Source organism: Myotis daubentonii, chromosome 6 (assembly GCF_963259705.1).
Source record: "Myotis daubentonii chromosome 6, mMyoDau2.1, whole genome shotgun sequence".
NCBI classification, from domain to species: domain Eukaryota; kingdom Metazoa; phylum Chordata; class Mammalia; order Chiroptera; family Vespertilionidae; genus Myotis; species Myotis daubentonii.
In genome coordinates, this window is record NC_081845.1 from 67,197,663 (window position 1) to 67,213,453 (window position 15,791).

The following is a 15,791-nucleotide window of genomic DNA, read 5'->3' on the forward strand; positions in this document are numbered from 1 at the left end:
TATCCCAAGAAACCAAAAACACCAATCAGAATGGATATATGCACCCCTATGTTCACAGCAGCACAATTCACCATAGCTAAGATCTGGAAACAGCCTAAGTGCCCATCAGCAGATGAGTGGATTAAAAAACGGTGGTACATCTACACAATGGAATACTATGCTGCAGTAAAAAAGAAGGAATTCTTACCATTTGCAACAGCATGGGTGGAATTGGAGAGCATTATGCTAAGCAAAATAAGCCAGTCATAGAAAGATAAATATCACATGATGTCACTCATTTGTGGAATATAATGAACAACATAAACTGATGAACAAAAACAGATCCAGAGACAGAGAAGCATCAATCAGACCATCAAACCTTAGAGGGAAGGCAGGGGAGGATAGGGGTAAGGGGGAGAAGTCAACCAAAGGATTTGTACGCATTGTATAAGCCTAACCAATGGACACAGACACCAGGGGGTGAGGGCATGAGCTGGGTGGGGGGGGGGGGCAATGGGGGGATAAGGACACATATGTAATACCTTAATCAATAAAGAAAAAATATTTTAAAAAAGAAATTGTGATAAGATGATCATAACTGACTACAAAAAAGAAACTAAGAATTCAGAATGAAATAAAAATCAACAACCATGAAAAGCCAAAAAAAAAAAACAAAAAAAAGTGCAAATGAGACTATCTTCTACCAGATTTTTTTTTTTACCATGTAAAGCTGTGAAACTGAATAGCTCTTGCTTTCAGAAAGCAACCCCCAATTTTATGAAAGAGAGAGCAATGCCTCTTCCCTGGAGAAGTAGCTAAAGCTAAGGACCATATCTACGAATTATGCCACTGTGTCTAGCTCATAAAATCTTATTAAAATCAATCTGTGTTGGTTATCTTTTCACACATAACCTCATTTCCCCATTCTTGGGAACTGTTTCAGCTGCAAAAGCCAACACGTTATTCACTGGAATCATTCTAAACCAGTGAAGCTACAGACGTGAAACACATATGAGCATTCCCTTCTCCCCTCTTTTTGCTAATGGATCATAGCACTCTCACCCCCCTGAACCCCAAATGGACTCAGAATCTTTCTCAACATAGTATTCCATATAGCTACTAGGTATCAATCATAGAACCTGAGAGAGAAGACTCTTTACCACCTTTGAATTCAATAATAAATCAGGGCATCCCCTTCCCTGGTGCATTCACAATTGATTGATTTCCCCCATTGGCTAGTAAAAATAGGGTGTGCAAGTTGCCCCTTCAGAATCAACATTCATCAACTCTTCTAAAATATCCAACTACGAAGACATTTTTATTTTAAATGTGTATCTATAGAAGCAACAAAAAAAACCTGTAAGGACTATTTCATACTGAGAAAATAAGGTGCTCCACAGTATACACATGTTTTGTGTATATTTTATCTCAAAACTTCAACATTTTGCCCTGATAAATGCCAAAACACAATTTAAAGGTAATTGGAATATGATAATCTATGGTATAGCTCTCTTTCAATATGTATAGACATAATGAATTATTTATTTCACATAACAAGGGATATTGGAAGATACAAGAAGTCAAGGAATTGTTTTTCTTAAAAGATAATTCTAGGAAACTAGGCAGCAAGTACCCAGAATCTTTGAAGAACCCAAATACATACCATTTGCTATCCCAAGGAATACTGAAGAAATGGACATGAATTTAAAATAAAACCAAGCACATAAAGTCCCTCAGATGTTCCCTGAGCTCATGCCACCCTGAAGTGTATAACATTTATTTGAAGGGCCCTTGCAAGAGCAGCCTGTGGGATCACCACATTAAGCTAGGCTTTAGGTACCAAGTCTGCCCAACAGGTAGGTATTTGACCAATACACTCATTAGATCCCTCCCCTCATAATTCTCACCTGGAAGATAAAAACAAGCTCAGGCACAGAAAGAAGCCCCATTTTTCATATAAGATAGCATCTGACTTTTCCCATGCTAATTCTGCAAGGCAGCTTATTTACAAATATATAAATAGCTGCAACTTTACTCCAGTCTCATTGAAAAATCAAAATGGCATCATGCAAGAGAAGCATCCTAGCACACTTGGCTCAGTGAGTGAAATTAAGTGGAGATGTGCCAAGCTACTTGACACTTGCTAGTCAGCTTAACCAGATACCCTCCAGTTTCCTGTAGTGGAGGTACCAGGGCTCTGCTGTGCAGAGTCAGAGAATTCACTTACGCTGATTGCCTAGGGATTACATAGTGATTTAGAGCTAAAAGTGGGAAAATAAATTTCTAGTTGTACCTAATATTTACTATCACACCTAGTCAAAGAGGAATAGCATTACTTAAATGGGGCAGCAAAATTTCCAATATAACTATTTACAATTAGCTAAGTTTTCCTATGTACAGGCCCCATGAATTTTTAAAAGATTTATCACTCCAATCCTGTAGCCACTCGGCCAAAATTTCAGGGGTTTAAATCATTAAGAAGTGGGCATGAAAGAAAATACATCTTAATTTTTGGAAGAGAATTTATTGACTTTCTTAAATTCATTAATTAAATTTACCTACTAGGAATATATATGAAATATATATGAGCTACATATCAACTTGACTTTACTGCATATGGCTGTCCAATCATGAAACTGCCTTGCCCTGAGGGTTTCATGCCTACATGTGAAGCCACCTAAAATCCACTCACAATAGTTACAGCTGCTGAAGTGCCCCACCTGACGATCACTCATTATACCCCTCAGTGTCAAATTACTCTCTTCCTTTACGCTTAATTTTTTACTAATTAATAAGCAATTTACTTCTAACGAACCATATCGTTAAACTAAAAGTATCTAAATTACCACAAAATAGAAGGTCTAAAGAGATTTTTCTCAAAAAAAAAAAAAAAAAGCAAGTTAAAAACATGGTTTATATGGAGCATCTGAGGATAGGCAATAAGATGAGAATTCAAATGCTGAGATTCTCAACAACCATGTCTGGTAACATAAATATTAGGCTACCCAACAGGACATGAAACATTCATATATGCTTTCACACAAGAACAGCTATGCTGCATTTTAAACCAAATAGAATTTTGATGCCTTTTTCATTGCAGTGTATTCATATACTAAAATGTTCATCTTGGACTACTAGACTAAATATCATGACCATATATGCTAGATCTGCCTTTCTGGTGGCTCAAGCTTTCTGAATTACTATTTATCCACCCTCCAATGACATATAGCCAACCATATGAGGAATTAATTATTAACCCTGAATAGTTACTGACCAATTGTCAGTATTTAAATGGAAAGTGATTCTTTTTTTAATCCCAAGTTTATTGGGGGAAAAAAAAGAATAGTAAAAATAAGAAAGGAAACCTCTGATAAAACTATTTTGAAATGAAACAAGTATCAAGACCAAAAATAAAACTGAAAAACCGTTTTTCTCTACTATTTACTCTGCAAAACATATAAAATAAATACTTAAGGGCTACATTCTTTTATTTTAATTTATTATGAAGCTTATGTACATGCATAAAACATATAGAAATAAATATAATAAATCTAAGCTTTTTGTCTCCAAGTCTACATTGTGCCTTATGTTTACATTTTAAAATCTAATGTTGGTCATGTCTACTTTAAATCAAAATATTCCTTCAAGAAACAAACTTATTTGCTATTCTCTAAAGATTATGCCACTATCTGTATGTGTAAGTGGTATTTACACCATAGAGCAAGATCAGATTGCAAAGATTATTAAAAACAACAGATTTATAAACAGAACATTTATCCCAGCATTCAAGCAAGTATGACAGTAGTTCGATGTTTTATTTTTTAACAAATTATTTGGGATCCCATTAGAAAATAGTTTATGTGGTATTATTTCAATATAAAGAAAATTTATTTTACTTACATGGTATCTCTAATAAGAAGTGCACTTCCCAATTTGAAACAGGTTTTATCACCTTCACAAAATGCACGTCGCAAAGAAAAGCTCTCTCCTAGATCAAAACCTGTAAAATATAACATGATTTAATCCAGCAGTTTTATTAAATTTAGTAAATTCACAACGATACTGATTTTTAAATAAGATTTTTTTTCCTTGTCCTTATCTATGCACTGATTTATTTCAACTAAAGTCCTGCTGCTTGGGATTAGCAACAGTTCTTTATTTCATTTTTACTCTTTTTGGGATGTAGAAAAATAAAATATGTTTCAAAAAACTAAAATATTAATTTTCTTTGACCCAAGGAATTATCCTAAGTAAATAATCAGAATAGTTCACTGTAACCATTCTGATAACTAAAGACAGAAAGTCAGTTAAGTAAAAATTATTACCACCATTCAACTGAAAACTAAGCAGCCTTTTAAAAAATGTAATACTTTAGAAAAATATATATTGATGTGGGGAAATGTAGAGAGATCTTCTTTCTCATAAATTTTCTTTTTTCAAAACCTCTACAATGTATACAACTATAATCTTAAATAACCTTTTTTCTCCAAAAGGTTGAGTTGTTGTTGGTCTTAAAACAATGCAGAAATCTGTTTTTAGCATATTTTCTACATCATCCATCTTCTTTGCTTTTAATTTTTTATATTGATGTCATCATCTTAAATTACAATGTCAAGGAATCACCTACAATATATTACATATTTGGTGATAATTTGACCCAGCATGTGTCTTTGTAAAGGATTATAATGCTTACCTGAAACTTCAAGTTTATCTCTGTTGTCTTGGAAAAACTGATGTCCCTCTGTTCTCAGTATAGCACATTGTTTTTCTATTAAAAAGAAAAAGTACTAAGGATTTCCTATAAACTTTTTCAAATAAATTTGAATCACACAATATAACCATAAACTTAAAAATGGGAATAAATTAAACTAATTTATTAAATCTCTTTAAAATGAGGATAAGAAAGTTACCTACCTAGTAGTGTGTTTGTGAAGATTACATGAGGTTATTAATGTATGTGAACTGCTATGCAGTAGATGGTTATTAGTGTTAGCTATTATTACTATTACTATTATTATTACTATTACTATTATTACTATTATCATTATTATTCCAACATTCGAATTGTTGCTATATACTTGACATTAGGAAATTAGCTGGCTTTATCATCATTAAATTTTCATATTCAAAGTACATTCCAATATTAAAACAAGTGAACTACCATTATATTTCTTTTCTCTTCTTTTTTTCATCACCATTTATCCCTCTATGTCAGTGATGGTGAATCTGTGACACGCGTGTCAGAGGTGACACGCGCACTCTTTTTTTGGTTGATTTTTCTTTGTTAAATGGCATTTATATATATATAATAAATATCAAAAATATAAATCTTTGTTTTACTATGGTTGCAAATATCAAAAAATTTCTATATGTGACACGGCACCAGAGTTAATTTAGGGTTTTTCAAAATGCTGACACGCCGAGCTCAAAAGGTTCGCCATCACTGCTCTATGTCCTCCACCACCTCCACCTCCACCTCCACCACCACAATCACCACACTGTTTATTTCAACATGACTTTAATTCAGATTTTGGTGCCAGGTGACATTAAACTTTAAACAGAAGGGGACTAATATGGACAGGTTGAGTGTCCAAAATTCATATGTTGAGGCATTAATCCATAATGTAATAGTATTTGGAGGTAGGGCCTTAAGAGGAAATTAATTTGGGGGGAGGTCATAGCAGTGGGGCCCCCATGATGGAATTGGTGTCCTTCTTTATCAGGGGATGGAGAGAGCTCTTTCTCTGCCATGTGAGGAAACCAGAAAGAGGACCCTCACCAGAACTTCACCTCTCTAGCGGCCTGACTTTGGACTTCCCAGCCTCCAGAACTGCGTGAAATATATGTTTGATGTTTAAGTCCCCCAGTCTATTACCACTGCCTTAGTCAGTTCAGGTATTCCTACATAGACGTTATAAAAATAAAATTAAAAAGCAAAAGAGTGAAGTCCTCGCCCAGCTGGCGTGGCTCAGTGGTTGAGCATCGACCTATGAACCAGGAGATCACAGTTCAATTCCCAGTCAAGGCACATGCCCTGGATGCGGACTCAATCCCCAGCAGGGGGCGTGCAGGAGGCAGCCAATCAATAATTCTCTCTCTTCATTGATGTTTCTATTTCTCTCTCCCTCTCCCTTCCTCTCTGAAATCAATAATTGTATATATCGTTTCTTTCTAAAGCGAAGGACTCTACTATAAACAAAAGTGGCCTATAATGAGGGGGGGAAAAGAAAATCATTGAGAAAGTATTATGTGCTAAGACACTTAATAATATTCAAAGAAATAAAAGATACATTTTGTCTCTACTCAAAGCAAGTATACATATTCAATAGTACCACAACACACTCAAACAGTAATGTACATGTAGACACTAGTTTTTCATTATCTGGGTATGTTTAAATCTCATTCAGGCTAGATTCTGGAAATGTAAATCACAACCTTAATTCTCCACATCTAAGACTCATGTTTGGGTTCAATGACCTAAAAGTTTTGAATTCAGAGGGGAGATAAACTGCTTAAAACCAAATTGACCTTCTGCTCTGTGGAAAATGAAATTACTGATTCTCCAGTTCTACTTCTGGGCTCCTGAGCCCTTTCTTTAACAAATACATCACAAAGGTCAGGGCATCACCTTAATATATTTAACCAGAATAATAAATCAAATTCTAAATAGTGCTACCATTTAATCAAAAGCTTTAATACACATAAAGGAAATTATATCACAGAATAATTATTGATATTACTTAGTTAGCTACTATGGAAATTCCTACCTTAAAGATCTAAACATAACTGCAGGTCCTATATAATAGTGAAACTGGACATTTTGTAAACATTACCAATTTGTAAACTTGAATTCATAGTCACTTTTTTTTGGTTGTTAATCCTTACCTGAGGAATTTTTCCCATTGATATTTTAGGGAGAATAGAAGAGAGAGGGAAAGATAAACAGAAACATTGAAATGATAGAAACACATCGATTGGTTGACTCCTGCATGAGCCCCTATCAGGGCCTGGGCGAGGGAGAAGCCTGCAACCAAGGTACGTACCCTTGACCAGAATCAAACCCGGGAACCTTTGGTCCACAGGCCAACCCTCTATCCACTGAGCCAAACCAGCTAGGGCAAGCATGTCAAACTCATGGTCCATGGCCACATGTGGCCCACAATAATATTTTTGTGGCCTAGCCGATATAATGGTATATAAGAAACTTTTTAATAAAAATTTCATAACTTAATTTTTACAATATCCTGTTATACATAATTATTAATAACGAACTACAACATTCGCTAATAACTGATTACTATAATCGTGTTGCATTCATTTCCCTTATGCGCAGGCACACCATTGCAGCCAATTGCCCGTCATTAGGCTTAGACTACTTTTGCGCAACAGGAAATACTTCACTTTCAGGGAACAAGAAAAATAGGTTTATTTGCATTACACTTAACTTGTGCAGTTATTCTGTGTCTGGTAAGTTAATGTTCAATAAAAAATATTAATTTTTATTAAAATGTTCTATTATTTTATGTTAACGATTACTCATTTATTTCAGCCCTTTGTATTCAGCATGTCTCTATCAAAATAAACCTACATTTCTATGAAAATTGAAGCTTTTGGCCGAAACCGGTTTGGCTCAGTGGATAGAGCGTCGGCCTGCGGACTGAAAGGTCCCAGGTTCGATTCCGGTCAAGGGCATGTACCTGGGTTGCGGGCATATCCCCAGTGGGAGATGTGCAGGAGGCAGCTGATCGATGTTTCTCTCTCATCGATGTTTCTGACTCTCTATCTCTCTCCCTTCCTCTCTGTAAAAAATCAATAAAATATATTTAAAAAAAAAAAAAAAAAAGAAAATTGAAGCTTTTGTTTTTTTGCGGCCCATATAAACTTAAACCTTGTGTATTTGGCCCGGGCCATAGTCACTTTCATAAAAACCAAGCAACTCATCAAGATCTCTGCACCAAAAACTAGAGAATATTGCTGAGAGACATTAAATGCCTAAGTAATTGAAGAGATTAGCCAGAGTATTTAGATGGGAAGATTCAATATTGTTAAGCTGTCAATTGTCAACTTATTTCCAGATTCAATGCAATACCAATTAAAATCCCAAACGAGTGTGTGTGAGTGTATGAGTGTATGTGTGTGTGTGTGTGTGTGTGTGTGTGTGTGTGTGTTTGAACTAACAAGTCGATTCTCAAATTTATATGGAACTACAAAAAAACTAACATAGCTAAGGCAAAATCAAAGAAGAATAAGCTAGAAAATTACAGTCAGATATCAGGAATTTTTATAACATAGTATTTGTTGGTACACATATAGATAAATAGATCAATGAAACAAAGTGTCTAAAAACAGACCTTACATATCTGATCTCCTTGTCTACCATAAAAGGGCTACTGATATACAATGGAAAAAGAATCGACCTTCAATAAATGGTTCTGGGTCAACTGGATCTCTATGTAGGAAAACAACTAAACCTTGACCCTTACCTCACACCATGCACAGAAATTAATTAGAGATTAACTTAGACATAACTTTAAAGGGTAAAACAATAAAGAAAAAAAAACATAAAAACTTCATGAACTTGGGGTGGCAAAGATTTTTTAAAAGGGATGCAGAAAGTACTAATTATAAAAGATAGATAAAATGAACTTCGTTAAAATGAAAATATTTATTAATCAAAAGACAACATTAAAAGAGCAAAAAGGCAAGCCACAGACTAGGAACTACAGACTATTACAACACATATCCTATAAAGTATCTTATCCAGAATATACAAAGACTCTCACAAACCAATAAGAAAAAGATTAAAGCCCTATTTTGAAAATACACACACACAAACACAAACACAACTTAAGCACTTCACAAAAAAGAATATCCAAATTGTCAACCTGCATATGAAAGGTTGCTCAACATCTTTAGTAATCAGGGAAATGCAAAGTAAAACCAAAATGAGATACAACTAAATGGCTAAAATTTAAAGAACTGACAGCACTAAGTGCTGTTGAGGAGGTGAAGCAAGGAGAACTCTCCTACATTGCTGTAGGAGTAGAAACAGTACAACCACCTTAGAAAACTGTTTGGCAGCATTTACAAAAGCTAAATATACCTTAACTCTATGACCTAGATATTCAACGACCTAAGAGAAATAGGGAAAGCACATTGGACCAGAATATAACAAAAATAATACGGAAAAGTGACCAAACAAGAAAAAAGAGAGGGAGAGGAAGAAAACTATTTTAACAGAGATCACAAAAGGTCACAGAATCTTCACTGCTTATTTTGTTTCCCAAGCTATTCCTCCAAAGGAGAGAACACTAATGGAGGAGCGATGCCTTTACTGAACACTTGTGAAGCTTTCCTCCACTTAGTCACAAAGTGCCTTGATCAGTAGCACCATGCTTATTACATGGTGCCATACTGAACATGAGAAATTCTTGAAAACACAAAATAATATTTTCTATATGACAGCATACTTCCTACTCTAAATTTCAGAGTGCAATGTTTGTCAATTGGTAAAAACCAAATTTCAGAATGTTTTTTTTCTTGAAATTAATATAAAACTAGTTTAAAATGGTTTATATCAGCGGTTCTCAACCTATGGGTCACGACCCCTTTGGGGGTCGAATGACCCTTTCACAGGGGTCGCCTATATACATCCTGCATATCAGATATTTACATTATGACTCAGAACAGTAGCAAAATTACAGTTATGAAGTAGCAACAAAAATAATCTTATGGTTGGGCGGTCACCACAACATGAGGAACTGTATTAAAGGGTCACGGCATTAGAAAGATTGAGAACCACTGGCTTATATGTATAGTTTGGGGCCCAAGTTTATAACCAATTCAATCTAGACACTTGAAATTTTACCATAAGTAAAAAATATATATATATGATTTAGATGGCATTCTATCATGGCTCTTTGTATTCAGTCATGTGGGTTTGTTTTCTGTTTGTTTTATTTTTGATGCTTTTCCTTATTCTGGTTTTATTCTGGTTTTAATGTTACTGTTGATGATAATTCAATATTTTATCTTAAAGGAAAGTAAGAGAAACAGAGGAACCTTTAATTAGCTATACAGTGGGGCCTTGACTTACGAGTTTAATTCATTCCGTGACGGAGCTCGTAACTCAAATTACTGGTATGTCAAATCTTAAAGTGAACGAGTGAGACACGTGATGCTGGGCTGATGTTGTGGCGTTCACTGTGACATTCACTGCGCCAACTAACGGTGGGGTATCTGAAGCTGGCTCGTAACCCGAATTTTAGGTCACAACTCAAAGCAAAAAATCAGCCGAGAGACAGCTCATATCTTGAAAAACATGTTAGTCGCGACACTTCGTAAGTCAAGGCCCCGCTGAATCTACACTAATAAAAGAGAAAGATGCAAATTGACCATAACCCCGACACCCTTCCCATGGGCTAATCAGGGCAATATGCAAATTAACTGCCAACCAAGATGGCGGCCGGCAGCCAAGCAGCTGAAGTGAACAGGAGGCTTGCTTGCTCCAGTGATGGAGGAAGCCAAAGTTCCCTGCCTGCCGCTGCCGGCCTCTGAGCTGCAGTCTAAGAAACAATGTTGCAATTATAGCAGCTAAACAAGCTCCAGATACCTGTTTTCAGCCAGCTTCAGCCTCAGAGCTTAGAGCGGCAGTGATGGCAACAGTGTTTCAATTATAGAAGCCAAACAAACTCCAGATAACTTCTTTCAGCAGCCGAGGCCTCAAGCAGGAGCTGGCCTCAGAGCTAAAGCTGGCTCTCAGCTCCAGTGACAGCCATAGAAAGTAAATAAATCCCAGAATTAAAAAAAGAAAAAGAAAAAAAAGGAGAGGGTGGGAGCTTCAGTCACCCACCAGCCTGAAAACGGCCCTCAGCCCCTCACCCAGACAGGCCAGGCACCCCAGTGGGGACCCCACCCTGAAGGGGATGTGGGCAGCCTAAAAACAGCCATCATCCCCTCATCCAGGCTGGCCAGGCACCCCAGTGGGGACCCCACCCTGAAGGGGGTGTGACCAGCTGCAAACAGCCATCATCCCCTCATCCAGGCTGGCCAGGCACCCCAGCGGGACCCCCACCCTGATCCAGGACACCCTTCAGGGCAAACCAGCCAGCCCCCACCCGTGTACCAGGCCTCTATCCTATATAGTAAAAGGGTAATATGCAAACTGACCCTAACAGCAGAAGGACTGGGAATGACTGGTCACTATGACACATACTGACCACCAGGGGGCAGACGCTCAATGCAGGAGCTGCCCTCTGGTGGTCAGGGCGCTCTCACATGGGAGGAGCTCTGCTCAGCCACAAGCCAGTACAGCAGTGGGGGTGGGAGCCTCTCCTGCCTCCTCAGCAGTGCTAAGGATGTCCGACTGCAGTTTAGGCCTGCTCCCCGCTGGCAAGTGAACATCCCCCGAGGGCTGCCAGGATGCCAGAGGGATATCTGATTGCCAGCTTAGGCCCAATCCCCTGGGGAGCAGGCCTAAGCCAGCAGGTGGTCCCAGACTACAAGAGGGCACAAGCCGGGCTGAGGGACCCCCCTTCCCCCTCCCCCCGAGTGCACAAATTTTTGTGCACCGGGCCTCTAGTATATATATAAAAGCCTAAGTGACTGTTATAACCAGTCGACCAAACGACCGGTCGACTGGTCGACCAGTCGCTGTGACACACACTAACCACCTCAACGCAGCTGCCCCCTAGTGGTCAGCGCACTCCCACAGCCAATCTCTCGTGGCCGGCCAACCTCCCATGGTCTCTCTCCCTGATCAGGGTCCTTCCCCCCTCACCCCTCCCCTGCCCCGGCCCAGGAGCCCCACCAGTGCATGCATTTGTGCACCAGGCCTCTAGTTTGATACATAAGTAGCTATCACAGAAGAAAGTTTTAAGTAACTGAGTACAGTAAGTTTTGAGTTGATCTACATGCTGTATAATTTTTAATACAATTCTCTTCCCTACTCTCTTTTGACAACTAAGTTGAAACTGCTACATTTGAACAGAAGTTCATCTGCAGCATGAAAACACACAAATATGCCTTATCTCACAATCTCCAGATAATAGTACAATTGATGAAAAACATGAAGCAAATTCTAAATAGCTTCATGATTTTAAAATTCAAGTTGTTTTGAAGCACTCCATGTTACACTTGAATTCTGTCCCAAGTAGGACAATATTCAAGTAATTATTAAACATACCATAGAGTCAAAGTAAAGCAATTAAAAGACTCAATTTATCCTTCATATATTTAGGTTTAACAGTAGACTGTTGACAACTTCAGACTCCAGAGCTGAAACCCTAGCCTCTCCCTCAGATTGGTTATATTTTATTTTTAGATGTAATCACTTCCCTCCGGTAAATGGTTAGTGACCACACGCACAGGTCTGCACATGAGGAAACTAAAACTGGAACCTGCGCTGTGAATCAGCAACACAAGACACAAGAAGACGATGCCTGGTGGGTCATCATCTTCAATAATCCTTATGACAGTGCTGTGCTGACATTGTAATTAAAGCAAATGATACTTGAAGTTAAGCAATTTCCATGGCACGTGGAGTACGCATTACTTTGCGAGCACCTACTACCTAATGGCATGATAAAAATCAACTCTTCATGTTGTTCTTAATTTCTTTTAGTATTTTATGTTATGTGAATCCTGTTAGAGCTCATATTAATTTTGAATTCATACTCTTATGAAAATTTATCAGACAGATGGTAAGTTAATGGGCCAGCATACATACATTTCCGTTGTCCTACATACAATATAACCTGATTAAAGAATTGAGATACCAAAGCTGCTAAAGCAAAACATTCAGGGGAATCCCAAGCTGGAAAGTTTCAGTTATGCAAGATGATTACATTCCAGAGATCCGCTGTCCTACACTGTGCCTATAGTCAACACTGCTGTATTATCGATTTAGACATTTGCTGAGGGTAGATCACATGTTAAGTGTTCTCACCACAATAAAAGAAAAGTTATTAAAAGCAAAAAACAAAACAAAATAAAATAAAAGGAACCCAATAGCATAAGATGCAAGAAAATCAACGCCATTAGGCTAAAAGTAAGTGTTTTCTTTTGACATGCTGCATTAGATGTACCTGGGGAGCTTGCTAAACATGTGAAAGACTGAATCCCACCCAAGGCTGTCCTGCATGAGGGGAATCTCTGAGACTGGGGCTTGCAAATAATACCCCCAATGATACATGCTCACACTAAAATTGGAAATCCATTTATGTAGATCTTTCAAATAATTATCATCAAATTCATTTATTATACACTACCATGTGCCTATAAACTGTGTCCTACTTAATCAAAGTTTCATTTTCCTTTCTAACCAAAAACAGTCCTGTTCCTTCTAAGTTCCAATTTGCATTATCTCTAGCTCTCATAAGAGAGTCATAAAGAAATCCAGAATAGTAACAACTTTGTCAGAATAAACTCCCCTGCTCCATGTACTTCTTTTTGCCATGAGTCATTCCTAATTTCTTTCTCACTGAAGAAAGAGTTTCCCCCCCCAAAAAAGTATGACAGCCATAGGATGTCATTTATACAGTGGTAGGATACACAAACTTTCATGTAAATTATTTTAGGAAACATACCTCTTGCCAAATTAGTAAAAAAAAAAAAAAAAAGTCATAAAGACTCACATAAGACTCTGAAAGACTAAGATTTGTTATAGCTTTATAAGAGATTGCTTTTATTTTATGTGTGCTTCAAACTCAAAAGTTTCTACTAGAGTGTATTCATAAGTGTTAGCAAAAATTATTAAAGGATATATTTAAAAGAATAAGCACAATGAGACTCATACTCTGTATACATCATCACATGTGACCATAATCAGAATACATTATATGTAATTGCACAGGAGAGTTGAAGTTTCTTTTTGCTTAGAAAATGGCTTTTTCAATGTATCTAGTTGGCTTTTTCAATGTATCTAGTTCAACTTTTAATTATGACGTACATCTAGATCAGTACCTTACACATACTCACTGTTCAAGAAAAATATTCCTAATTAGCCACATAATCATTTATAAAAATCAGAGGTAGAATTAGTTTCAAATTGCCTTCAAGCCCTTTGGAAATATTTATGAGGTTGATAATCTAACAATTACAAATAAATATCACTTAGTTAGTTCAAATCTTTTGTTCACCTCATCTGAGATATTACAAAACTGACGTATAATTTAAACGACATTTCCTTTTATATCTCCTATTCTATTTTTCACTTTTTCCTAATTAAGATTAGATATGTCCCCAGTTAATTCTAAATGGTGATGAGTTTCTGTCCTTATAATTTGAATAACTCAAATAACTTCTACGGCCATACCACCCTGAACGCGCCCGATCTCGTTTGAATAACTCAAATAACTTAAAACTTAAAGGAGAAAGGGAGAAATATACACACACAGAAATGAACACAAATATATTTATATTTGCAAATACCAATGAGAGAAAGAAAAGGCCATTTAGACCAATATAATATGCATATGAAAAAAAATGAGATAATTTTAGGAATTCTCAGTGTTCAAATGAAGGTGAATGGGGAAAACAATGTATTATTTATTTTGTCTAAATAAAGGTAATCCATGACCTCTTCAACTTTAACAAGATTTATTATCATGATTTAAAAAAATAATTTAAAGACTATAAATAACATTTGATGACTGGAAAAAGAGGTAGCCTGGATACCTGGCTTGTCCCTGACCGTCACGGAAGTGGAAGCAGGAAGCAGGAGCAGTGCCACCCAGAGCCAAAGTTTCCAAGAGCCAGTGTGACTCATTGTGCCTCGAAACCATGTGAACAAGTGACCACAGATCTGAAACAGAACAAAATATTAGAATTGAGCTTATTATATAATTCCTCTCATTGTATCTCCAGAAAATCCTCATCACCAAAGAGAACATAATAGATTTTTACATTATGTATAATTATATACAGTTGTCCTTTGGTATCAATGGCAGATTGATTCAAGAACCCCCAAGGATACTAAAATATTTAGGTGCTCAAGTCCCTAATATAAAATGGCATAGTAATTGCATATCCTATATAATAAAACCCTAATATGCAAATCGAACAAACAGCTGAATGACTGGCAGAACAACTGGTTGCTATGACATGCACTGACCACCAGGGGGCAGACACAGGAGCTGCCCCCAGGCCTCAGGCCCTGACCAGCACTGGCAGCAGGGGCAGGTGAGTGGGTGGCACCAGGCCAGCCAAGGCAGGTGCCAGCAGGGGGCCCTGGTCACCCCGCTAGTCACCCCACAGATCAGCCCCAATCGCCGGCCAGGCCTAGAGACTCTACCCGTGCATGAATTCCATGCACCAGGACTCTAGTAATCTATATATGCAGATGGGCTACAGCAGAGTATGCCTACATATCACTTCATTTGAGTGGATTCAACACAGTGCTTGGCAAGTGTCAAATTCAAGTTTTGCTTTTTGAAACTTTCTGGGCTTTTTCCCCCTGAATATTTTTATTCCAAAGTTGGTTGAATTTGTGGATACAAAACCTCCAGGTACAGAAGGCTGACTATAATTGGATATTGATTATATATGCAATTATACATAATATATCAATATATACCTTTTTAAAATTAAATCTTTATTGTTAAAAGTATATGTTCCCTTTTTTCCCCCACTGACCCCCTCCAGCCTACCCCCAACCCCTGCTCAGACCTTCACCACCCTATTGTCTGTGTCCATGGGCTATGCATATATGCATACAAGTTGGTTGATCTCATCCCACCCATCCATCTCTGCCTTCCTCTGAGATTCCATGCTTATTTATCTCTAGATCTATTTTGTTCATTATATTCCACATA

At 37.3% G+C, this 15,791-nt stretch overlaps 1 protein-coding gene across 1 annotated transcript in view; it reads right to left on the bottom strand.

Annotated features, from left to right (window-relative positions):
* COL19A1 (collagen type XIX alpha 1 chain) overlaps positions 1–14,771 on the bottom strand; it is a 287,102-nt gene extending 272,331 nt beyond the window's left edge. The window contains exons 1-3 of the mRNA XM_059699635.1: positions 14,656–14,771; positions 4,673–4,747; positions 3,880–3,979 (exon numbers count right to left, since the gene is read on the bottom strand). Of these exons, the coding sequence (XP_059555618.1) occupies positions 3,880–3,979; positions 4,673–4,747; positions 14,656–14,746 (266 nt within the window). The 5' untranslated portion in view covers positions 14,747–14,771. The remainder of the gene's footprint in view (positions 1–3,879; positions 3,980–4,672; positions 4,748–14,655) is intronic.
* Between the last annotated feature and the right edge of the window lie 1,020 nt (positions 14,772–15,791).